Source organism: Mus musculus, chromosome 4 (genome assembly GCF_000001635.26).
Source record: "Mus musculus strain C57BL/6J chromosome 4, GRCm38.p6 C57BL/6J".
Lineage (NCBI taxonomy): Eukaryota > Metazoa > Chordata > Mammalia > Rodentia > Muridae > Mus > Mus musculus.
In genome coordinates this window covers 133700874-133726839 of record NC_000070.6, presented here as the reverse complement: position 1 = coordinate 133726839, position 25966 = coordinate 133700874, and the positions used below count along the sequence as shown (strand labels likewise).

The following is a 25966-nucleotide window of genomic DNA, read 5'->3' as shown; positions in this document are numbered from 1 at the left end:
ATCAGCAGTTCAAAAGGATTTTGTTGTGTAGCTTGTTTGAAGCCATCCTAGGCTTCTTGAGACCCCGACTTAAAGTAAATAGTCAATAAATAATAAATTAACTAGTGTAAATAAAATGCCAAGCTTAGTAGCATAGGCCTGTAATTTTACTAATTTCAAAGCTTAGGCAGGAACATCAGCATTTATGTCTAGAGGCTGAAGGGATGTCTCAGCTATTAAAGCGCACTTGTATTTACAGAGTACTGGAGGTTGATTCCTAGCACCCACAGTGGCTCACAACTGTCCATAGCTCCAGTTAAAGGGGATCCAGCAACTTTTCCTGAGTTCTTTGGGTACCAGGCATGCACATTGTACACAGGCAAAATACTCAGACACATAAAAGTATACACATCTTTAATCCCAACACTTTGGAAGTTAAAGCAGGGAGATTGTCAAATTGAGGTTAGCCTGGCCCACATGGAGCAAAATCTAAGGGGAAAGGGCAAATAATTCGGCTTCTTCCTTACATTTTGCATAGTTTAAGCATGTAATAGTAACACATTACAGTCACCTTCTTTTTTATTTTTAAATTAATCAGTTAACTTGAGAAGGGTTCCTATTTGTACTTTGGCTGTTCTGGAACTCACTCTGTAGACCAGGCTGACCTCGAACTCAGAAATCCGCCTGACTCTGACTCCCAAGTGCTGGGATTAAAGGTGTGCACAACCATATCCGGCTGAATAATCCCTCTCCTGGATCACACTGATTGCCAGCTAATCATACACATCAGAGATCATTCATAGATCTAGAAGTGGGAGGGGCTCAAGCCCTTCCACACCAACAAAGTTGGAACCCGGAGGCCTGAGCATTTATGAAGCTTCATGGAAATTCCGGGTGTGCAGTCCTTGTTAAAACAGCCACTGCTATAGAAGTTCCATAGTGACACCATCACCATGGTAATGACTAAAACTGGGTAGACCTAGATCAGACTGACAGATAGCCTGAGCATGCTGATCTCTGTTCAGAAGATCCTGTTGTCTTCACTTGAGGGCCTCAAACAGCCCCAGTAGCCTGGGTGAAGTGAGCTGTGATGTGTGGGATCCAAAGACACACTCATACTTCCCCTGGGCATAGCTCCATTGCCAGCAGTATTGTGTCCATAGTCTGAGAGAACTCGGTTTCTGCTTCATTTTGTTTCTCTCAAGGTAAACAAAAGAAAAGTCTACATAGTTATGGCTGTTTCAAGACTTGCTAAATGTAGATGGAGTTGACCCAGCCTCTTAAGTAGCTGGGGTTACAGGTGTGCACCACCACCTCTGTCCACTGCCTGGCTTGTCCTTTGTGGTCGGAGATTCCTTTACAGTAGCTTTACTTACTCCAGTGTGATGACATGCTCATGACTGGGTGGGGACTGTGTAAATGCACCCTGTCTTGGAGCATGTCTCCAAACACTCACATCATTTAGCTTTCTGTCCCTCCACAAAGTGTGACCTGAACCTTGGGTCTCTTATTTGCTAGGGTAGGTAAGTGTTCTACTACTGGGCTATGTTTCCCAGACCTGCAGTGTTTTTTTGGTTTCTCTGTGTAACAGCCATGGCTGTCCTGGAACTATAGACCAGGCTGGCCTTGAACTCACAGTGGTTCTTAAAGTGTGGACCCTGGACCTTTTATGTAGTCACCAGTAGGAAACTTGTTACAAATATGCCTGGCCTGGGTCCTGCTTAGAAATTACTGAACCACAGATGGGTGCCAGTGGGGTGTGGTTTGACAAACTCTTGAGGTGATTTTGATGTGTGCTACTGATTACTGAACTCCGTCAGTTAATGCTGTTTATACCTTTAATACCTATTCTCTATCCCCTATTCCAAATTCAAGATCCTGCTTAAAGTTTTAGGCCTTGTGCCTATCCTATCTCCATGTAGTTCAGAGCTATCTAGAAGCATTCTCCCTTTTCATATTCTCACTGTATACAGATAAGTGTCTCTGGCAGAGGAAGGTATGCTGGGACTATCCTGTAGCTCCATCAGGTTGGAGCTATGTCAGAAAGTGCATGAGCTGATTGAATCTGTCATATCACAAAGGACTGGAAAGTCACATGGATTTTAAGCATTTCTTTGGAGTCAGGCCTGAAACTCCTTACATAGCTGATATCACCTCAAGTGCACAGCAGCCCTCGGTCTTCTTCTAAGATTGTGTGTATGGCCACCACACCCAGGCAGAAAGCTGCGTTGTAGGCCGATGCCTGTGCTTATGATGTTGTTGGTTTTGTACTTAGTGCTTTTTGGCTTTTTGAGCCAAGGTCGTCCCACTTAACCCAGACTGGTCTCAAACTCATTTTATAGTTTAAAATAACCTTGATCCTAAGTGCTATGCTTGGATGCGCCCACCACCCCCTCCCCAGCCTTCATCTTGTTTATTTGTTTATTTAAAGATTTCTTTTTATTTGTGTTTCTTTTTGGTTTTTTTCAAGACAGGGTTTCTCTGTATAGCCCTGGCTGTTCTGGAACTCTGTAGACCTCGAACTCAGAAATCCACCTGCCTCTGCCTCTGAAGTGCTGGGATTAAAGGCGTGTGCCACCACACCCTGCCTTTTGTTTGTGTTTCTCTCTGTGTGTGTGTGTGTGTGTGTGTGTGTGTGTGTGTGTGTGTGTGTGTACACATGGGTTTGCTCATGCTCGTGCCTGCTGAGACCAGAAGAGGTCATTGGGTTTCAGGTAGTTGTGAGCAGTCCAGTGTTGGGGACCAGACTCCTGAAGAGCAGGGAATGTCTTTACCTGCTGAGCAGTTCTCCAGCTCTGTATCTTGTTCTTTGAAGAGACAAAGTTCTGTCCTTTTATTTTCAAATTCACGTTTGTTTGTTTGTGAGCAGGGCTTCTCTGGATAGCCTTGCAGGCCTTATTACACTCATCTGCTTGCTTGTACCTCCTGAGTGCTGGGATTAAAGGCATGTGCCACCACTACCTGGCTGAAGTCTCAATTTTAAATGAAATGGATTTATTTGTTTATTTATATATATTTATTTTTGGGTTTTTTGGTTTTTTTCGAGACAGGGTTCTTCTCCCTGGCTGTCCTGGAAATCACTCTGTAGACCAGGCTGCCCTCGAACTCAGAAATCTGCCTTCCTCTGCCTCCCAAGTACTGGGATTAAAGGTGTGCACCACCACTGCCTGGCTAAATGAAATGGATTTTTCACTTCAAATATACAAGGCTCCAAATTCACTACTGTTCTTTCAGCAACTATTTATTACATAGCCTGTTGCTCATTTGAAGAAAGTGTAAATCGAACTACTTTGTGCTAAAACACTATGGATGTGCAAAGGAAAAGTTTCCATTAGTGGACTGTGGAACCAGGGCCCCCCGCCCCACTCCTCTTTAGTTTTCAAGGGTGCCTGTGTACATCAGTTTTTGAAGCATTGAAATAATCAGTTTTGATGTTGGTCAAGGTTATAGCAATGTATGGTAGGTAACCCTGTCTGTCCCACTAAAGAAAAGGCTCTTTGTTCTGATTCCTGTGCTCGCCATGCATATGTTAATTGTTTTATACCTGGCCTTTCCCTTGAATAATCTCTAGTAGTACCTTCCTTAGAAAGTAATGTTCAGCTTCCAAATGCTTTCATATGTCACTATCATTTTATTTATGAAACTCTTTTACTGTAGGGCTATGGGATCTGTCCCATTACTTTTTTTTTTTTTTTTTTAACAATAACTGGTTTCTTTGGTGGCATGTAGACTTAAATGATTTCTGTATGTTTGTGTTGGCAAGAGACCATTGAAGCCTGAGGTTAATGTAAATGTTCTTTATTTTATAGTCATCCAGTCCAATGGATCAGATGGGAAAGATGAGACCTCAGCCGTATGGTGGGACTAACCCATACTCGCAACAACAGGGACCTCCTTCAGGACCGCAACAAGGACATGGGTACCCAGGGCAGCCATATGGGTCCCAGACTCCACAGCGGTACCCCATGACCATGCAGGGCCGGGCTCAGAGTGCCATGGGCAGCCTCTCTTATGCACAGCAGGTAGGTGATGGATTACCTTGAGCTTTTTTGCTGTCCACAATTGGTGTTTGAGGTATAAGGTCAGAATGGCTTCTTGATGCCCATGGATTTGCTGGCTTAACTGCGTCCGCACCATTGTATGTATGTTCCATGTCTGTTTCAACATATCTTGGGGTTTAACCCAATCTATCTCAGCCCCTGTCTTCCCTTGATCTTGCTGGTCTGCCCTTGGGAGATGAAGTGGTACGAAGGCCAATCTGTGCTGCCTGCCTTGTGGTGAGGCCGCTCTTCTTCTTTCTCACAGACTTTTAAGATAAGCTGCCTGGGTCAAAGAGAATGTTTAAGGACTTGGAGAGAAAGAGGACAGGCCTGTGTGAGCAGTGCAGTGAAGCCTCAGAGGGGCCTCCTCCAGCGCAGCCATCTGACCAGCTATCCTGGGCTTTTTTTAAAATTTGGCTTGTTTTTCAGTGCAGAGAATCAAACCCAAGGCTTCAAGCATACTAGATAGGACTCTGCCTCTGAGCTCCATCCACATCCCTGCATAGTCACCTTTTAAAAAATTACAGTATTATTTACTTGGAGGTGAAGGCAGGATGCCAGGTCTCATAGCAAAGGACATTGTTGTTTTTTTGTGTTGGCAGATTTTCTGCCATTTATGTCTGAGTAACACACCAGAAAAGTAAAGGACAGTATAGCGAGTCTGAGATGATTTCTAAAGACAAACTGTAGAGCAAAGGACATCGTTACACACACCGACTAGATGAAACACACCTACTTTATCTTCCCCTCTCTCCCTCCCTCTCTTTCTTCTTCTCTTCTCTCCACCCCCCCCCCCCATCTCTTCCTTCCGCAAGGTTTCTTTGTATAGCCTGGCTGTCCTGGGACTCATTGTATAGACCAGGCTCACCTCAAAATCAGAGATCTACCTGCCTCTGCCTCCTGAGTGCTAGGACTAAAGGTGTGTGCCACTACCGCTCAGCTATCTTCCTTCTATGAGAGAACTGAGAGGTGACATGGAGTTCTTTTCTTGGTTTGCTTGTTTGTTTTTTGTTTTTTGTTTGTATTTATTTATTGGTTGATTGATTGAGGAAGAATCTTACTTACATTCCAGGGTGGTTCTAACTCTAATATATCCCAAAAGGACCATGAGCTTCCTGATCTTCCTGTGTCTAGGCTACAAGTAGTGGAATAGAATCAGAGGCAAGTTTCATCCTGCCTGGTGGATGTGGTTTTGAGGACTTCATGAATACTAGGCAAATACACTGAGCTATATAGCCCCTAAATAATTTTTAAAAAGAATTATTTATTTAATATATATGAATATGCTGTAGCTGTCTTCAGACATACCAGAAAAGGGTATCAGATCCTATTACAGATGGCTGTGAGCCACCATGTGGTTGCTAGGGAATTGAACTCAGGACCTCTGGAAGAGCACTTGGTGCTCTTGACTGTTGAGCCATCTCTCTATCCCACCCCTGAATAATTTTAAAATAAAAATTAAATGAAAGAGTACCAGGGTAGCTTAGTGATTTGTATACTATCCACACTACTAAACACTGAGTCTTCAGTTGTTTGAACCAAGCTCCTAGTGCCTCTTTATGGTGGTTAGGAAAAAATTCCTAACATAAAACCAATTTAGGTCATGATGAAAAGAATATGTTCACTAGGGGAAAATAACTGTTCTTGAGCTCGTATGAGTTGTGTGAATATTAAGAAGCATCAGTTTTCAGTGAGTGGATTCAGTCTTCAATAGTTTGACCATTCTTAGAGCTTAGTCTCTAGATGGGTGGTAGAAGGAAGGCCCCTGAGCCTAACTTCATGGAGGTGAGTCACTTTAAAAGGATGTTTTCTTTCTTACAGATTCCACCTTATGGCCAGCAAGGCCCCAGTGCGTATGGCCAGCAGGGCCAGACTCCATACTATAACCAGCAAAGTCCTCATCCCCAGCAGCAGCCACCTTACGCCCAGCAACCACCATCCCAGACCCCTCATGCCCAGCCTTCGTATCAGCAGCAGCCGCAGACTCAGCAACCACAGCTTCAGTCCTCTCAGCCTCCATATTCCCAGCAGCCATCCCAGCCTCCACATCAGCAGTCCCCAACTCCATATCCCTCCCAGCAGTCCACCACACAACAGCATCCCCAGAGCCAGCCCCCCTACTCACAACCACAGGCACAGTCTCCCTACCAGCAGCAGCAACCTCAGCAGCCAGCATCCTCGTCGCTCTCCCAGCAGGCTGCATATCCTCAGCCCCAGCCTCAGCAGTCCCAGCAAACTGCCTATTCCCAGCAGCGCTTCCCTCCACCACAGGTAAGACAGACGGATGGTCTGCCTCTTGCCCTCCATGTACTCCGCCAGAGGCAGCTTACATAAGCTTGGTGTTTTGAGAGCTTTGCCATATAAAAAAAGAAATTGGGTAAATGTGCTATCAGGTTTTGGTTGTTTTTAAAATTAGTTGGGTCCACTTATTGATAAGATACTAAATTTTGGTTAGATTTCAGCCCTTAACCCCAAGAAATGGCTCCTCTGGGGTCACCATAAATAAAAAACAATTCTATCAAATGCCACTGTTGACATGAATTTGTTTGGAAGTTTTGTTTGTTTGTTTGTGTGCTTTTTGTTTTGAGATAATGTCTCACAATGTAGCCCAGACTGGCCTTGAATTTGCTATCTTCCTGTTGGAGCTTGCCTAGTGCTGGGATCACAGTCGATCACTGCCATATCAGACTCACTCTTAACATTCTGAAGAGCCATTGCTTAAGGTGTTGTCTTTTCAAATGATAGATGCAGTTGTGCTTCTCACATGTGCTGCCCTATGTGAGGAACGGTACAGCTCTTTCACCCTCTGGGTGCTTTGTATTTTGTACTTGTTTGCCTTGTACCTGGTGTGTACTGATGCGCATGGAGGGCAGGAAATGATGTTAGAGCCTCTAGAACACAAGTTAGAGTTGGTTGTGAGTTCTGAGCCTTTGTGTGGATGCTGGCTCTACAGGAAAAACAGGCTTATTTATCTCTCCAGTTGCAACCTGGTTAGTTGGTTGGTCTTTTTTTTTTTTTTTTCTTGTTTTGAGGCAGGGTTTCTGTGTAATCCTGGCTCCTGTGGAATTCAGAGACCAACTTGCCTCTGCCTGCCAGGTGCTGAATGTAAAGGTGTGCACCACCATTGGAGCAGCCCGCCCTCACAGCTTTGTTGTGTTTCCTTGCAGGAGCTTTCTCAAGATTCATTTGGGTCTCAGGCATCCTCAGCCCCCTCAATGACCTCCAGTAAGGGAGGGCAAGAAGATATGAACCTGAGTCTTCAGTCAAGGCCCTCCAGCTTGCCTGTGAGTGTCTCTAATCCCCGTACAGGGTGATCTAATACAGAGCAACCAATTTAAAACCAGGTGTCTTGGTAGCATTGATAGGAGATGTTCAAAATTCTGAATGGGAATTCATAGACTTAATTTAGTACAATATTTGTTTTGTCTGTTTATCAGGGATAAGTTTGTGCTCTGTGTTTAGGGTTGTCTGTCTGTTTTCGAGGCACTCTACAGTTTCCCAGGTTAGTCTGCAATCTCTGGGGGCCTCAAGTTTCCCTCAATTCCTGAGGCTTTGCTCCTTGCAGAGCACTTAGGCCCATATGTGCACTGCCAAACCCAGTGCTTGCTCTGCTGGCTTGCTTGCCAGGGCCCCTCTGCGTGACCCTGCCTGGCCTCAGACTCCCCTTCCTCTGCCTTCACTCAACAGCACTTGTTTCGTTTTCTAATAATTTGGGGCCTCTTACTCGTGACGTGATAATAATGTATAAAAGGGACAGAGAAAATGAAGATGTTTGGAGGCTGTTCTCTCTCACGGTGCCAAAAAAAAAAAGTTTTGTGTTCTTTGTCACTTTTAAATGTAAAAAGATTACCTTACTTTTATGGGTGTTTAGGCTAAATACATTCCTGTGAACCACATGCATGCTCGGTGCTCTCGGGGGCCAGAAAAGGGTGTTAGATCCTTGGGACTAGAGTTTCAGATGTTTGTTAGCCATGTGGGTGGTGCTGGCAGTCAAGCCCAGGTCTTCTGCAGGAGCACCCAGAGCTCTTGACTACTGAAGCAGCTCTCTAGTCTCTGCTTAACATTACTTTTGAGGGCTTAGTTTTCAAATTTCAGCCTAGCATTAGTTCAAGATGGGTGTATTCAAGCTTACATTGTTACACTGACTGTGAGTTGAGTAGAAATGTATTATGTGGTGACATTTTTGTTTGAAAGTGTGCTTTTATCTACTAGAGTGTTTGATACCTAAGTACTTGCTCAGGGACTCAGAGGCTGAGAAAGGCATTGTTTGTATCTAGAGCTCGGGCTGTAGGTGGCCTGTCAAGATGGTTCATTTAGTACTGAGCATGAAGAACTCATTTCCTAACCTTACATATGTGCTGTGGCATACCCATATAACAAACACTCAATAAATAATGCATGTTTGAAAAAGATGTGTTTGAGCTCTGGAGCCAGAATTCCTAGCTCTGCATCCTGATTTCTGTATCCTGTAGCTAAGCCACATCACTTCCCTTGCTGTCATTTTCTGTGAGGTGGCCCTGTGCTGCTTTAGATGGTGGTGATGAATATTGCTGCCTAATGGAGAGCACTTGGTGCCTGGTGGCATAGTGTCCGACATTGTAGTCATCTTGAGTATAGGACGGCTTGATAGCGATTGTGGGAATGTTTGCTCACATTTACGCAGTCTAAGCCTCTGAACATGAATTTCATGGACAGAAATAAATAGGTTTCTTTCAAATCTCATAAGTTGGTGGGTAGCAAGCCTGCCATTATAAATTCTGTTTCTGTTAGGATTTGGGAGTTCAACCAAATATGCCTAGGTAAGTCTTTAAAGTCTTGAGGGATTTTTTGGTGGCTTATATAAGCCTGTTACCCTAGTACTGGGGAACTTAGGCAAGAGATTCATTGCGTTCAAGGCCAGCCTTGGCTATAGTGAGAGTCTATTGAGTTTACTTGGATTTTTGCACTCTCAGTTATTCAGGCTTTGTGGGAAATGGCATCTGGGTCGTTTTGTTGTTGTTGTCAGTTATTTTTTTAAGCAGAGTTTCAGTGTGGTTGTCTTTCTCCTGCCTTTTAGGGGCTGAGATTTTAGCCATAAGTTAGCGTCCACAGCTGCCATCCAGAGCTTTAAGGAACACCTAGAAAGCAATAACTCGTCCTGATTCAGGAAGCGTTTTGTGCTTGCCCTCAGAGCCACTGCTAGACTCAGTCCCGGCTTTGGAAGCCAAGAGGAGCTTTTACCAGGATGAGATTTCTGATGTTGACTTTTTCAACTGAGGAATTAAGGAAAGAAGTGTCTGCCTAAAGCTGTTACCCTTTCTCATGTGACAAGTAATTACTTTTAACCCTTCTCCTTAGTGTCTATGAATCCTTTGCCAATCCTAGTTGAATTTCATTGACTTTCAAGTTTCTTCTTTGAATTTCAATTTATTAATGTGTGTGTGCATATGTGTAGGGCAGGGGAGAATTGCCTGTGGGATTGATTTTTCTCCTTCTACATTACGAGGGTTCACGGGATCACATTCAGGTCACCAGGCACCAAAGCTTTCCGCTCACTGAGCCGCCTCACTCCCCTGACTGTGTGGACATTCCCTCTCTGGTGGGTGCTGTTGATCTGAGTGTTGCTGTAGTGTCGGGAGCTCAGCTTGATGGGTTGCTGTCCACATTATAAACTGCTGACCTTCATAGGGTTTCTTGATTCTGGTTTCTCTTTGTTGTTCAGGTTAGCCTTACTCTGATGACTTTTTCATTGAAAAATACTTGCTATTTCTCTGAAAAGGGTCATCGGCAGACATGCTAATCTGTCTTATACAGACTAGGAACCTAAAACCTTCTGTTTCAGTTACTGATTGAAAGTTGACCTTCCAGGAATTAGGGGGGAAAATTGTGTTTCTGGGAATCCAAAGAATGAGTACTGCCGGATGGTGGTGGCACACGCCTTTAATCACAGCACTTGGGAGGCAGAGGCAGGTGAGTTCCAGGACAGCCAGGGCTACACAGAGAAATCCACACACACAAAGAAAAAGAATGAGTACTGTTCCCCAGTTTGGGTTTCTGTTCTGGAACTTGGCAGAACAGCTGTGTAGCTCTGTGGCAGAAGCTCCATATAGGTGAGCTGGTCAGAAACTTGTTTTCTTTGCCTTTTTTTTCTTTTTTTTTTTCTTAAAGCAGGTGCTGGTGTGGGCCTCAGGTGATTCTGAGATGACAATATTATTCTTGGGCATTTTTTTTTTGGTTTGGGGAAAGATTTACCTAGTAAGGAACAGTCACATCTGAAGTCAGAAGCCAGAGTTTCTACAGACTCCTTCCTTCCTTAGGCACTTGTGAAAGGATGTGTAAATCTGCTAGTTGTCTTGGTTCAGTCTCTGTGTCTGTGGTAAACACCACAACCAGAAGCAATTTGGAGAGGAAAGGGTTAATTTCAGATCAGTTTATAGCCCATCCTGAATTGCAGGGAAGGAGCTCAGGACAGGAGCCTGGAAGCAGGAACCGAGGCAGAGGGCCTAGGGTGCCACACCCTCACCTGTGTCCACTGTGAGCCCAGACTTGCCTGCAGCTCTTTGATAGAGATATTTCCTCAACTGAGGTGCCTCTTCTTAGAGGACTGTTTGAAGTTGATGAAACACTAGCCGGGACGGACGCTGTCACATCCCTTCAGTAAACAAGAGTGTGAAGAGTCCCTGAGCTTGGCACCAGAGCTGGGCTGGCTGATTGAACAGTCCCTCTAGGTTTTCTGTCTTTATTCTTTTGAGGAATTTTTTTCTCAGATAATATCATCAAATCATCTAGAAGCAGTTACCCAGCATTTAATGAGTTAATTTTTCTTTTAATCTTTTATATTTTACACGTATGGGTGTTTTGCCTGCATGTATGTCTTCACCATGTGTACACAGTGCCTGTCTATCAAAAAAGGATATTTGGTCCCCTAGGACTGAAGTTGCAAGTAGTTGTGAGCCTTCATGTATGTGCTAGGAATTGAAACTAGGACCTCTGGAAGAGCAGCCAGTGTTCTTAGCTAGCTGCTTAGCCATCTTTGTAGCTCAGGAGTTACTTTTTAATTAAAAATCTAAAACCTAGTATACCATACCCAGGCAACAGAAGGATTGGTTGCTGTGCCCCTCAATAACACACCTTTCTAACTGGAGGTCTAAAACGAGGCATGTTTATCAAGTATATTGTGTGACTCAGCTCTGTAGACAGTGGACAGCACTTAGACCCTTGCACACAGGTATGTCCGTTTCTCACGCCACTTCTTCAGCTCCTGTTCTCTGGTCCATGTCTTTAAAAAGGTCATTTCCTCAGAACTACTTCCTGTCACGTGACAAGATAACTCAGGTAACTGCTGTGATGACTTTGGTAAGTGCAGTTTTTAGTTGACCAGAGAAAACCCCTGTAACACTTAGATGTAAATAAGCATAAAGAATAATTTAGTGTCTGGACAGATGCCTATCCTTAGAAACTGCAGGTACAAAGTCATATGTAGCTTTCTGGGATCACTTTTCCATCCTAAACCTAGAGAAGTTACTTCTTTGCTCCATGCTGACAGGGCATTTTGTATAATGAATCCATTTATTTAAACAGCAGGCTCCTGGGAAATAGGCAACTTGTTACTGACCCCATTTTTATTTCATGTATGTTGGTGTTTTTCCTGTATTGTATGTGTTAATGGGGGTGTCAGATCCCTGGAATAGGAGTAACAGACAGTTATAAACTGCCATGTGGTTGCAGGGAATTGAACTTGCATCCTCTAGAAGGATAGCCAATGCTTACAACCCCTAGACAGAATTTCTTCTCACTACAGTCCTGGCTGTCCTGGAACTTGCTCTGTTTACCAGGATGGCCTCAAACTCAGAAATCTACCTGGCTCTGATTCTTAAGTGCTGAGATTAAAGGGATAGGACACGATTGCCCTGCCCAAGGCTGTTTTTATACTTTTCTTTGTATTTAGAAAGTTCTCTGTAGCCTAAACCAGCCTGAAACTCACTGTGTAGCCCAAGGTCCCAAATGATGATGAGCAATCATGCCTGGCTTAAGTTAATTATTTAACACATGCTTACTTTAGGCTGACTTGATGAGTCTTGCTTATTACCATCATGGTACCTGGCATGTGATATTGGTTCTCAACTTATTGATAAAGTGAACCTGAAAACTGTCAATAGTAAATAACTCATGAGAAAAGAGGCCATGAAGTTGAAGCAGAGTGTATGTGTATGTGTGTTGGGGTGGGATATTTGAGTAGGACCATGCATGGCAGCTATTTAGAGAGGTCTTAACTTGACTGTGTGGGTATTTGATTGTTTTAAGTGCTATTTAACAAGTGTTGCGCTTTCCCAGAATAGTGTGCACTTTTATGAACTTGTGTTCATACTTGGAAATGTGCTTTTGTGATAGGACACGGAAGATTGCCCAGGAACGAAATCCCCATAGAGGGAGGGTAGATAGAGCTAACGTTGGCTTTGTTAGCATGCATTAAAAATTATCTGCCAGTTAACTAAAATAAATATTACTAAGCCCTACTTGAAAGATTGATTCATTGGGTATGGAGTAGCACCCCAAAGTTTGTATCTTTTTCAGTTGGTATGGACAATTCCAGTCTACATGCCACAGTTGGAACATACTGATCTTTAAAACGAAGAAAAAAAATGCACTCGTCTAGGTGGCCACCTTAGCAGCTTTGAGAGAGGTGGAACTTACACTGCTGATTGTCCTGGGATTTGGAGGGCAGGTGGTCAGTCGAAAATAAGAGACAGCAGCTGGGTGGTTGTGGCACACACCTTCAATCCCAGCGCTCAGAAGGCAGAGGCAGGAGGATTTCTGAGTTCAAGGCCAATCTGGTCTACAGAGCGATTTCCAGTACAGCCCAGGCTAAACAGAGAAACCCTCCTGCCTCATCAAACAGCCAAAAAAGTGAAAGAGAGGGGTTAGAGAAAAGGGAGGAAGAAGAAAACAGAAAAGGCGAAAAGACTTGGGTGGAGAGTCTCAGCTAATATTAACTGCTTACCTTACAAGCACAAGGACCCAGGACTGATCTGATATTCACATAAAAGAGGCAGACATGTGGACAGTTTTTATAAATGCTGAGGCTGCAGCCCAAGGACCCTGACCTGATCTGGAAGTTCTAGCCAGGAGAGACCTTGTCTCTCATAACAAGGTGAATGGCACTTCTGAAGTACAACAACCCAAGTTGTTCTCTAGCCTCTCTTGCCGCCCTCTTCCCCTTCCTGACCCCACGCCACCCCAACTTGGAAGAGACAGACTGCCCTGAAGCTGTGGCCTTAGGAGCTTATTCCTCACTTAGGGTGGCCCACACACTGCATAGCCACCCAGGAGCTCTTCTGCCATGGCTCTCTTCTGTTACCTTTTCCTTAGTAGTGCCATGCTGAATGGGTCGCTAAATTGTAATTTGCCTAAGAAAAAGATTATTATCAGCAGATTATTGCAAAGCTATGACCTGAACTCAGTCCCCAGAAACTGAGTAAAGTACAGGGAGAGTTACTACAGAGTTGTTCTCTTGTCTTCACACTTGTGCTGTGGTGTATACTCCCCCCTCAACACACACACACACACACACACACACACACACACACACACACACACACACACATTTCCCTTCCAAGTTAATCTTTAGTAGTTTACCAGAGGGTTGGGTAGAGAGGCCTGGTTATGTCCCGGCCTGCTCCTTTAGATTGTTTTGACTATTGTGTATAGGTTTAATGTTCTGAAGGATAAGCCTGGACATGTGTGTGTATCTAGTGTGTTAGAGACAAAGTTTCACTCCGTAGTGCAGGTTGGTCTTGAGCTCTGGTCTCATCAGCCTCTCCCAGGCTGGGTCTGCACGTCTGTGTGCTGTGTGTCCCATGGAGTTAATGGGTGGTTGTGAAGTGCCATGTGGGTGTTGGCAAGTGAGTCGGATCTTGAGCTTCCTCTGTGCCGGTTCTCTTGCCCTCTATTTTTATGTATTTTTCGTAGGTAAGTTTCCTGTTTTGGTAGTAAAACCTGGCACACATTTTACTAGAGCTATGATAGAAAACAAACAGATTGGATCTGAGTGACTTCTCCTAGAATCTTTGGCCCATGAGTCTGATCTGGTTCTCTTCAAGAAAACTTTGTGTTTTATTACAACAGAAGAACAGGAGCCCCGACTACGTGATGAGCGCTGTTAGTGTTTGCTGAAATCAGTGATTGTTTTATGTCTTCATAGATGAGCCTGGGTGGCATGGGCTTATGTAATCTTAACTATTTGGGAGGCAGAGGCAGGGGATTCCAAGCTAAAAAGTGCCCAAATAACTCAGTGAGACTCTATCTCAAAAAAGCCAGCTGGGAGGCAGAGGCAGGCAGATGTCTTGAGTTGAAGGCCAGCCTGGTCTACATGATAAGTTCCTGAACAGCCAGGGCTACACAGAGAAACCCTGTGTCCAAAAAAGAAAAAAGAAATGATTGGGGGTCGGGGGGTGCAGATAGAGAGAGAATATGAATGGATGAGAGAGAGAGAGAGAATAACATCTTTAATCCCAGCACTGAGGAGAAGGAGGATCTCTGCAGTGAGTCCTGCCTGGAAGCTGTGTTTGTGCTGGAAGTGGATGTATTTGAGAGGTCACTAAGGATGTGAGCAGAGTACACTGATATTTAGGCTTCCTAGAGTGAGGCGTACTGCAGAGCATGGCCATTAGACCACAGGCTTTGGGTTTGTGTTAAATTGTTGCTATTGTCTGCTTGCTTTTTAAAAAGATCACCATTGGTGTGGATTATGGCTTGAAAAGGTTCAGGTCTGAGAACAAGGGAATAAAAGTTAAACTGAGAAATTTAATTCTGAAGAGAAGTATAAGGGTCTGCCTCCTCTAGTCAGTTGCATAGTCTTGTGCAGGAACAAATTCATAAGTTTGAAAATAATGTACTGTACTTGGTGTAAAATTTAAAGGCAATGATTGTCTGATAAGATCTTTTTAAGAGAGAGAAGAGTAGGAAATGATGTCAACACCAGAGTCTGACAGGGGAACTCACTCTTCAGTCCAAGGTAAATGTCATTCATTTTTATGTTGTAGAATAATTAGCTTTAGTAAGGTACCCATAGACGGGCCTAATTACTAGCCAAAGATGAAAGCCTAAAGCTCAGACAAGAGTTAACTCTGGGTTGTGCTGGAGCGGTGTCTTGCATGATAGTTAATAGTTAAACCCTGAAATGAAGTAGACCTTAGAGGCTATGATTAGAGTATAGAGAACAGAGCCAGATGGAGCCCTGCACAGTGCCTGTAGACACAGGTGGAGGCAACCAGCAGAGATGGAGCGATCTGCATAGGACCAGGATTGGCTATTTCTGGAGCCAAAGGAGAAGAGAAAATAGCCTGCATCATGGGAAACAGACAGGTGGGCTGTCACGAACCATTGCGTTGAGATCCCTTATACACGGGCAATACAAATGAACAAAGGAATGAATGGTGAAGAACAGCCTTGTCTCTCCCTCTTTCTCCATCTCATACAGACCTGGCTGGCTTGAAACCTACTGACCATCCTGCTTCTGCCTCCTGGGTTCTGCACTACAGTGCACACTACACATGCACTGAAGAGAACTATTAATAGGCACTGAGCAGGAGAGGTGGCTGGGTCAGCCCAAGTCCCCTGCCTCACACATGTAAGGCGCAAGTCCCCTGCCTCACACATGCAAGGCGCAAGAGGCAAGGGTAATGATGCTGGAGTTGGAGAGAAAAAGAAAGATGACGCCTCCTGGCTTTGTTTCTGGAGGTCATTCTCTCTCTGAGTCTTGTTCCGAATGCCAGCCAGGGTGAGGTGGGCAGGAATTGGAGTTTTAGTATTTATTAAATTAACCATAGGTATTTTCTTTTCATTCCTGTTTTGTTTTGTTGAGACGGTTTTTTTTTCTCTGCCTGTCCTGGACTTGCTTTGTAGACTAGGGTGGCCTGAAACTTGTAGATCAGCTTACCTCTACCTCCAAAGGGCTGGAATTGAAGGCGGCGTGCACCACCACACCTGGTTCTTGGATTTTTAACTATCTTTAGATATCTAATCACTTAGTGGGTCTGGGAAGGTGGCTCTAGCCACCTGCAAACAGCTACAGTACACTGAAATGTGCCCATTCCTGTGTCATATGTGAAAAATATAAAGCTCAGAGTCAAAATTTGAATCTAGCTCTCATATTTCAAATGAAACATTTCCTTTTTCATGCCATATAATAAAGTCATAGATGATCTAGTCATTTGCTTTGTCATGAAGAGACCCCTCTATGTTTTAGTGTTTTTGAAATTTAATGATTTGTTCATTTTTATTCTATATGTATTTGTGTTTGCATGTATTTCTGTGTAATAAGTATGTTGGATCCCCTGGAACTGGAGTTATAGATCCATGTGGGTTCTGGGAATTGAACTCCAGTCCTCTGGAAGAATAGCCAGTATTCTTTAACTACTGAGCCGTCTCTCAAGCCCACTTTTGAATGTTTATCTACTCTTATTTGTTTTTTGGTTTTTTTGTTTTTTTGAAGAGGGAGTCAGATCTTGTTACGGATGATTGTGAGCCACCATTTGGTTGCTGGGATTTGAACTCAGGACATTTGGAAGAGCAGTCAGTGCTCTTAAACGTTGAGTCATCTCTCCAGCCCCTCTACTCTTGTTTGTATGGGTATTTTTTCATGTATATCTGTACACCGCATTGGTGCTGTGCATGTCAGCTACCTGCAGAAGCCAATCAAGTGTTCATAGGTTCCCATTGGACTGGAGTTACAGGTGGTTGTGACGTATCATGTAGGGGCTAGAAGTTGATCCCATGTCCTCCAAAAAGAACAGCCAATGTTCTTAATTTTTGATCCCCTCCTAGTCTTTTCTCAAACTTCAGATCTTCTACTTCTATCTCAGTGTTGGTATTACAGGGATAAGCCACCACACCATATTTTGCTGTAAAATCTCAGTAGGCTTGTCCTCAGGCAAGGATAATCAATGGGCGTCCATTTCACTTTTTAGAAAATTACATTTATTTATTAAATTGTTGTTTATTATGTAGATGTCTGTGCATTCTCAAATACCACTTTGGTTTTTGGAGGTCAGAATTTTTTGGGTTCCCACTCAGTGAACCCTAGGGATCTAATTTAGACCCATCGGGCTGAGCCATCCCTCTGGCCTCCCTGTCACTTTCCCCAGATCTTTTAAGTCACAGCTGAGTAGATATGAAAGGGCAACTGGAGGGAGCTGTCCTTCAGGGTAAGCTGGAGGAATTGCTTGGGGGAGGAGCCATCTAAAGAGCTGCAAAGAATAGGCCAGGGCTAGTTAGTGTTTGGGTTCTTAGCTTGTGGGTATTGGATAGGAGCAAGCCTTGCCTCCCTCCCTGTCTTACACAACTTTTGGTCTGGAACTTTTGCATCCTGGTTAATGCTAAATTAAATCGGATCTCTAGTGCTCAAAGTATCATCCTGTGGTGTGGAAACTGCCTGAGGATGCAGGCAGTTTCTCCTGCCCCATCCCTCATCTATTGGTCTGTCTTCCTTTCCCTTTCCCTTTCTCCCTTCTTCCCTTTTTTCCCCCTTTCCCCCCTTTTTCCCCCTTTTCCCCTTTCCCCTCTTTTCCCTCTCCCTCTCTTCCCTCTTTTCCCTCTTTTCCCCCTTTTCCCCCTTTTCCCTTCCCTTCCTTTTGAGATGATAATATAATTACATAATTTCCCCTTTTCCCTCCAAACCTTCCAATGTATAACCCTTCTATGATCTATTTCAGAAGCAAGTCTTCTTTTTCTTTAATTGTTGTTACATGTGTAACTGTATATGAATTGAATACAAAGAAAAAGGAACATGACTGGTCCTAGTATGGTGGAGAAGAAAGTTTATTATAGATATGTAGGAGAGCATAGCAAGAGGCAGGGACCTGTGAAAAGAGTCCAGGGTGGACATGATCATATGAGCTGGGGAGTGAAAAGACCAGGGAACTAGATGCAGCACCCAGGAGGCCCAAAGTTAACAAAGAGCTGGCAACTAGAATCATTGTATTATACAGTGACGAGCAGACCAGACCCTTGGGTCGGAGAATTCAGGGTAGGGGACTGGGTATGCCAGCCAGGGGTGCCTTGTAACTGGTAGGGAGAACCTGGCTGCCAGATCCACTTTGATCTGTTAAGTAGTAGGCACCTCATCCAGTTGACCCAAGGCTTGAAACGTTGGATGGATGATAGATAGATAAATGGGTTGATTCTAAATCAATTCAACCTACTCAGTTTGTGTAATGCTTGTGTGGTTTTGTTTGTTTTATTATAGACAGTTTTTCTGTGTAGACCTGGAACTCAATCAGTATATCTGGGAGGCAGAGAACTCACAGAGATTTTCTGCCTCTGCTTCCCAGAGTGCTGGGATTAAAGGTGTGTGCCTGTGTATGTTTTCTAGACATTTTTTTAATTTGCATTTTTGTGTATTTTATGTATGAGTGCTCTGTTTACATGTATGCCTGCATGCCAAAACAGGCCATCAGATTCCATTGTAGACGGTGGTGGACTGCCGTGTGGTTGCTGGGAATTGCACTCAGGCCCTCTGGAAGAGCAGTCAGTGTTCTTGAGCCACCTCTCCAGCCCCATAAGTTTGTTTTCAGAGGTGAGATTGGGCATTGGGGTCACGGATTGCTGTGTTCTTTAATGGAGAAGGCTATTTTTCTTCCTGTTCCTCAGTTGCCAGTAGTTCTTTGTCTTGGGTTACCCTTCCATGCCTGTTGGTGTTATCCTTGTCTGGTCTTATTTAGGCAGTCATGTCTAATAAGTTAGAAGCCCTGACTAGAAATACCAGGCTGGGAGCTTTAAAGCGAGATACCAATACTCGCTGCTTGTGAGATTACATCACCTGTTTTGTGGATACTTTTGAGACCCTGGCTCCTCAGGCTTCAGCCCCTAGCATTCCTCTGCCGTCTTAAACTCCCTCATAATTCCTAGGTCGGTCCCCCCAAGCCCCCAACCCCACACGTTATATTTCTTTTGCTTAAGACACATTCATTTCTCTGTCTATCTCTGTTGCTTTGTTAAATAACTGACAGTGGTCTGGAACTCTGTGACCTGGCTATCCTGAACACCCACCTGCCTGCTCAGTTTATAGGAATGTGGCTATGTGGTTAGCTTTGTTTTTAATGACCAAGCAGGTTTCTGTTGTGGCTTCAAGCCTAAGCTGAAAGGTCTTGGTAGGGACTTCATTCTCTCTCACTTTTGGTGTTGGCATAACACCATGCTTGGTATGTCTGCTTGAGTCCCTCACATTCTCTGCTTACATGTGTATTCACTAAAATAAAAGCATGAAATGACTCCTGCATTGACCTCAGCCAACTTTTGTGCTCTTTTTGGAGGAGGAACACATGGTGGGAATGCTTAGGACTGGGGCAACTTGAGGGGTTTGAACGATGCTGCTTTCATTTCCTTTTGTTCTTTTCACAGTAAAGGAGCCATCAGTCCTTGTCTAGGATTTGCTGGTTTATTTTCTAAGGGTGACAAATACTGGTAGCATTTTGGTAAACAAAGGGATTTTAAAAAGTCTGGCCACACTTAGAATTGAACCAGAGTGTTCTGTGTCCTGGCTCCCCATCAATCTGCCGTGTCTGTGAGACTGCTCTGAGCAGAGTGTACCATGTCCGTGTAGCATCATTTCCAGAACACTTGCGCTCTGGCAGAGCCGGCTGGTCCACTTCTCCGTTCCAGTCACACTGCTCTAGCTCCGACACTGCCGGTGCCTTCCGGAGCCTGTGCTGCACATAGCTGCATGCTTGTCCCTGGGCCCATTTCCTGTTTCTATTCTAGTCTCTGGTGGCTCAGCTACACTTCCTGCCTGTGTGTGTGTCTCACAGATTCTTCTTTCTGGACCCTCTTGTTTTCTTTAGAATAACCTCAGCCTGAGAAACAGCTGAACTTTAATATGATGGCTCCTGAGTTGGTCATACCTAAGAGGACTGATGAGAAGTGACCCCTTTCCCCAGTGAAGCTCACCACATGATGACTGTGACTTGTTTTTCAGTTTGTCCCCAGCCTGCTAGAGGAAACTATAGACCAGAAATTTGGAAAGGAATAAATGGAGCCCTCTTCCCCTCACCGTTAGGCATGCTGGGCTGTTAGGACCTCTGTTGCTTGTTCTTCTGCAGCCGTTGCTTACACACAAGTTTCCTGCCTCGGAGGAAGACAAGTAGTGTACTCCTAGTGCAAACCTCCCTAAAGTACAGAGTTAAAATGAAGGTTAGGCAGGTAGAGCATGCTGTCTTCTGAATAGCCTGTAGAGCACACAGGGATGGAAAGCACTCCTGCTTACGTGAACAGTTCAAGTCTTTTTGTTTCTGAGACATTATCTCTATGTAGCCTTGGCTGACCAGGAACTCCTTATGTAGAAAGGTTGGCCTGAAATTCAAATAGATCCATCCAGCTGCCTTGGCCTGGTACTGCTAATATTGTGGGGACTAAAGGCCTGTACCACCACACTAGTCCAGGTCTTATGCACCTCCCCATACACATACACAAACTCCTCACATATACATAACAACACCCCACATTAGAAATGGAGAGAGTGTGTAGGGAGGTGGTAAAAAGGGAAGAAATGAAGGAGGCCATCTAGACAGACATATTTAAAGGACTTCCCTCCTCCTCCCAAGTAAAACATTTGTTTAGGAGTGTATGCTTTGTGATTTAGTCTGTATTTCCTACATAGCTACTCGGCTGGGTCACCTGATGCTACTGAAGCCGATTGTTGAGGGATGAACCCTGTGTCTGGGTCTGGCTGTAGAGAAAGAAGAGTTGAGTAATGATTGATGACTTTGAGTTCCTTAGGAAAGGTTGAAGGGTGAGACCCACTTGTACACAGAAACAGTCAGTGTGACCCAGAAGTGCTATCAGACTGGCCCTGGGGTCCTGTCTCCCTCCAGATCTATGACCCAGAAATCATTTAGGTAGAATCAGAAAGCAGCAGTGGCAGCCAGGCAAAATGACACACACCTTCAATGCCAGGGCTTGGGAGGCAGGCAGGTCTCCGATTTGAGATTATTAGCCTGTTCCTCAGAGTGAGTTCCAGGACAGCCAGGGCTATTCAGAGAAAGCCTGTCTCAAAATCAACAACAATAACAACATAAAGCAGCAGTTGCTACCACCAGAACTAGTTAAGTAGAGCCTGGAACCAAAATGCTCCTGCAGAAACAGACAGAGGAAACAGAAACATGAGCTAGGAACTTGAACTGTGTGTGGAGCTTATCTGCAGTGATTTTTTTTTTTTTGAAGACGTAGTTTTAGCTTTATAACAAACAGTTGTGGGGCATCTCCCCTCCCATTTCCCACCCCGCGCCCTCCCCCCCACACACACAAAAGGGGGCGTTGGGGAGAAAGAGAAAATCCAGAAAGAAATGGGGGATGAGCGGGTGAGGGTCATGGCATTTCCTCTGGAAGGATCAAATCTTTCCAGCCAGAGTCTTAGCAAATCCCTGAGTCGGCCTGTGGGGTGAATCTGTTGCCTTGTGTTGACTTACATACACTCATTTCTTCCTTTTATAATGTTCAGTAGAAAATGCCAGCCAAACCCAGAACTCCAACCCCCAAGTACGTAATCACCAAGTTATCTCTGTTTGTTAGGGGTGGGGTGGGGTGGTTGGACCTTTGGAAAGAAGCCAAGTCTACCTAGAAATACTATCTTTGTAGAGAAACCACTAGGACATCCATTAGTTAAGTTGGAAATCTCTCAAACTTAGTCCACAGGGCAAGACCGACCCCTTGTGTGGCGTTGTCTTCCCATATCTAGTAAAACACTTGGTGTTCTGCCTGTAAGCTGTGTTGAGCCCAAACATACTCTGGTGCCATTTGAAGGGAGCCAGTACTTGATCCATTGGCTCCTGTGTCCTAAACCCGTTCCCTCTTCCCCCATGCACCAGCATAGAACTGACAAGTATTGTGACATAATCTTTGATTACCATGATCACCCTCCAAGCTGGGAGCCTCCTTCCCCGTTTAACACTTACCAAAGGAGGATAAGAAGCCATGCCTTCACGGGTGGAACCTAGATATTGAGAATCAACACAGTTTTCACTTAAGGCCAGCCGTGATGTAGATGTTGTCTGCTAAGGTAATTTGCCAACCTTTTGGGAACAGGAGAGAAACCAGGTTTCAGATGGAAGGAAGCATGTTGAGAGGACATAATAGGAATGTTTGGATTTGCCCGCATCATCTTCTAGAACTTAACAGAGGCTTCCCTGCATTGTTGTCCTGGTTTAAAGATACTGAGGTTGGTGGCTGCCTTTACTTCCTTCAGAACTTTGTCTATTCCCCATTACCAGGTCTACTTGTGCTACATAAGTATTTATTTAAACTTTTTATCTATACTGTGGTAGTGAAGATCTCTGGCTAATGTAAATGTAAAACTTTACAAACTGGGGTCGAGACCGTCAGTCCCCTAATTACCATCATGTTTGCACGTGGCCAGCTTTGCCTTCCCCGGCTTGACCTTACGTGCTTTCTGGTTGCTGTGGGTCTGAGGGAAGAGCCAATGATTTTTAAGTTTAAGTCAATATCCTCTTCCCTGTTAATTCCTCAGACCCCCCTTGCTTCTCTCCTTTTTCTTGCCTTCCTTGCTTTAAGTTCTAGAATCACAGCTGGTGGTCTTGATGGAAAAGGCTATGTGTGGTTGGCCTACTTACTATTAGGCAAGGCTTGACTTTGGGAAGATAACAGTTGCTAGCTTCCCTTGCTTTTTCTAGCTTTGTAATGCTCTTGTTTCTTGCTGGGGTGATAATGGCAAGTAATAATTCCTTAAATATGCGCTGCTCCAACTCAGATCCAGGTCTGACCCAGACCTACCCCCACCCCCGATTGAAGTCTGTTAGCTGGTGATTATTAAAAAAAAAATACTGTAGATTTCTTTGGTCACAAGATAGTTACTAACTGGATAAGACATTTCTCTCTGGCCCATATGAGAAGCCTTTGAGAGAGGCCGGATCCAAGTGTATGGGGTGGTCAGGGTGGCCAAGTAACATCAGGCCCATAACAGACTGGAGAGTAAAATTTCAAGCCAGACAATGGTGGCGCACGTGGGAGCCAGAGGCAGGCGGATTTCTGAGTTCCAGGACAGCCAGAGGTGCACAGAGAAACCTTGTCTCAAAAAAACCAGAGGGGTGGGGGGTGTCAACCAAGTATTAACCTGTAGAGTTCTTTTAGATCTCCCAGTTTTTCACTTGGTTCAATAGGAAGGCCTGGCAGTGAGGCGAAAGCATCCCGAGCCTGGGGCTTTCCTTGTGATCTGTGAGGACCGCTTGCCTCATGGCTTCCGCTGCTCCATTTTTGCATTTACTTCCTTTGTGGAGCTTCTCTGGGATAAGGACGGCCATGGAGAACATCCTCTTCTTTGCCAACTCATGTGTTTTATGGGGTGGGGGGTGCATGTAGAGATGTTGAGCAGAAACATTCGGTGTGATTAAACCTCCAACTGAGAAGATTTGTGGGAGCAAGATATCGACCCCAGCGAAATCAATGGCTGCAGCAGTAGCCAGGCTGCTCATTGCAGGAGCTCCTACCACAGGAGTGTGAGCAGCACAGCAGTCTCCCCTCAGCCTCCACCCTGACTCAATCCCGCTTCCAGACTGTGCTAGGTGAGTTAGAACAGCTGCGGTTTATTTTGATTTTTTTTTTTTTTAAAAACAACTAGAATGAAGTTTGGTCAGTGATCCCTACCTCCAACAGCCTTATCTTACTCTGCTGCAGTTCTAGCAACAGCTTTTGTCTTTTCAGATGGGACAGTTGGTACTCTAGGGGCAGTACCTGTCCAAAGTCGCAAATATAAAAGGTAAAATGGGGATAGATATGACATGGCCATTAGAGATTGTATCCAAAGGGGATGGTTTTGGGACTCTTCATCAGACAGCATTTACCACTCAGCTTGTCTTGTGTGTGACTGGCATTTTTCTGATCACTAATAGTCTAATACCGCTTAGTCCCTCAGGCTCATGGGGCAGAGACAGATTTAAAACGGTGCAATCAAGAATAAAGAGCTTCACCTGATAGTGAAGAGGAAGTTGTCTGTGGTCTTCATTTTAAAGGAGATCAAGTGTGGCAGTATACATATACATATACATATACGTATACATATACTTTAAGCTGAGGCTGGATGACGAATGGTTTGAGACCTACCTGAGCTATGAATTCCAGGCCAGCTTGTACAAGGTCTGTATATCAAGAGAGAAAGAAGAAAACAATAGAATAGACACTCTGACAGAACCGATAGCAGATGGGATGAGGCTAGCCCTGCAGTTTGCCAGTGGTTTGTTTTTGATTGCCAAGCCCGGCCTTGGACTTGAATATTCCTCCTTTAGCCTTTCAAGCAGAGGGGGCTGCAAGTATATACTACTGCATCTAGCTTTGATGTTCCCAAGGCAAAAAAACAATTTTAAACTAGAAGTGTTAGACCTGTAACAAATGGACTTGGTCTCCATGCTTGCTCCAGTGTGTGTTTGAAGGAGCCTGTTGTCCTGTTGTTGTCCTGTTGTCCTATTGTTGAAACACTTCTGTGGCCTGGCTTGGGAATGCGGATGTGGAGCTCACTTGGTGGCTGCCCTTCATTCAGTAAGGAACCTTCCCATCTTTTAGCCTAGGGAATGAAGCCCCATTTCTCCTGTAGTTTGAAAGGCTCTCTGCAGAGCTGGGCAGAGGACGTGTGAAGAACTACGGCCACCTGAGACAGGGCTCGTTCTAGATGATGAGGATATCTTGATTTCTCCATCCATTAGAACAAAGTTAATGTTAATCCCCAGTAGATTCTAGACTAAGATTTAGGAGTTCGTGCTCTGACTCATTCCTAGTATCCTAGTATTGTATACAGTTCCAGCTAACCTGTTTCTCTAGAAGTGTTTGCTAGTAGTGTGCTTTGCTACCCTTGATCAGTATGTGCTTAAGAAAAGTTTTGTTGTTGCTTTTTTTTTTTAATGTGGAGCCAACAAAACAAAACTTTTTTGAGACAGGTTATCACTTTATAGCTTAGATTGGCTTTGAACTCCCAATCCTCCTTCCTCTGCCTCAAGTGGTAGAATTATATCTATATACGATACCGTGTATCACCATACCTAAACCTCCCAGATTTGTTTTAAATGGTTCACTTCCCTGAGTCTGTTGAATCTGTTGCCCCAAGCTTCCTTCTGCAAAGTCAGGGTTTCAACATCTCTCCCGTGTTCTGAGAATTGTGCCCACCTCCAAGCACATGCGAGTGAGCAGTGGCCTCCGCTCTTAGCTTCTTCTATTGATGCGTGTTTTACCTACCAGTAACAATACAAAACCAGGCAAAAAACTCTTCACTGCTAAGTAGCTTCATAAATGCAATAAATATTGCTCGCTGTGGTCTCCTTCTTGCATAGTTCTGTGGGCAGGCCATTTCTCTTCCTACTCTTTAATTCTGGACGGGTACCTAACGGCTTCACCAGGCAACTGGCTCATGGTACATCTTGTGAACTTTTCTTTTCTTGGAGAGCACAGCCCCCAGCCTCCACCATGAGGTATGAACTGTGATTTCAGGCACGGTTTTGTTGTGGTGTGAAGAGAAGGTGTCAGCTGCTGAATTCTGTTTGTCAGCAGAGCCTGACAAACCCATGCTGGCACACTCTAGGGCTGGGCAACCAATCACAGCTGGAACAGTTATCGTCATGGAGTCCCTGTGGGCTTCCTCTATCAGGTCACATCCCAAAATAACACTGGGCAGTATTTCAAATGAAGAAATGAAGGCTTTCGGAGCTGTAGCCAGCCTAGAGTGTGAGATTCTGTGTGAAATAGTTGGACCTGCTCCAGCGCGTTTGATCTGCATGGTGGATGAGCAGTAAAATTCATGAAACACGTTGGAAACACGTGAGGAAATTCTTCTGGCCCCGCCGCTTCCTTGGAACTGGCAAGGGCACTGAGTGGGCTGATCCTTGCCTAGCGTCTCCCCGCAGGATTGTACTTGAAGAAGAGCAAACCCAGGGAAAAAGCTGTCCAACTGGAGAGACATTGCTGCGCGTCTAAGC

General features: G+C 44.5%; 1 protein-coding gene and 1 non-coding gene across 7 annotated transcripts in view; both read left to right on the top strand.

The window, feature by feature from the left end:
• The window catches only part of Arid1a (AT rich interactive domain 1A (SWI-like)), a 77762-nt gene that overhangs the window by 29930 nt on the left and 21866 nt on the right, over positions 1-25966 (top strand). For all 6 annotated transcript variants that reach the window (NM_001363070.1, XM_030253943.1, XM_006539325.4 and 3 more), the window contains exons 2-4: positions 3789-4001; positions 5841-6290; positions 7187-7303. In NM_001363070.1, coding sequence (NP_001349999.1) covers positions 3801-4001; positions 5841-6290; positions 7187-7303 — 768 coding nt within the window. In that variant the 5' untranslated portion in view covers positions 3789-3800. The remainder of the gene's footprint in view (positions 1-3788; positions 4002-5840; positions 6291-7186; positions 7304-25966) is intronic.
• On the top strand, positions 9732-9790 carry Mir7227 (microRNA 7227). Its single transcript, NR_106086.1, has one exon. It is a non-coding gene; the product is annotated as a microRNA 7227 (primary transcript).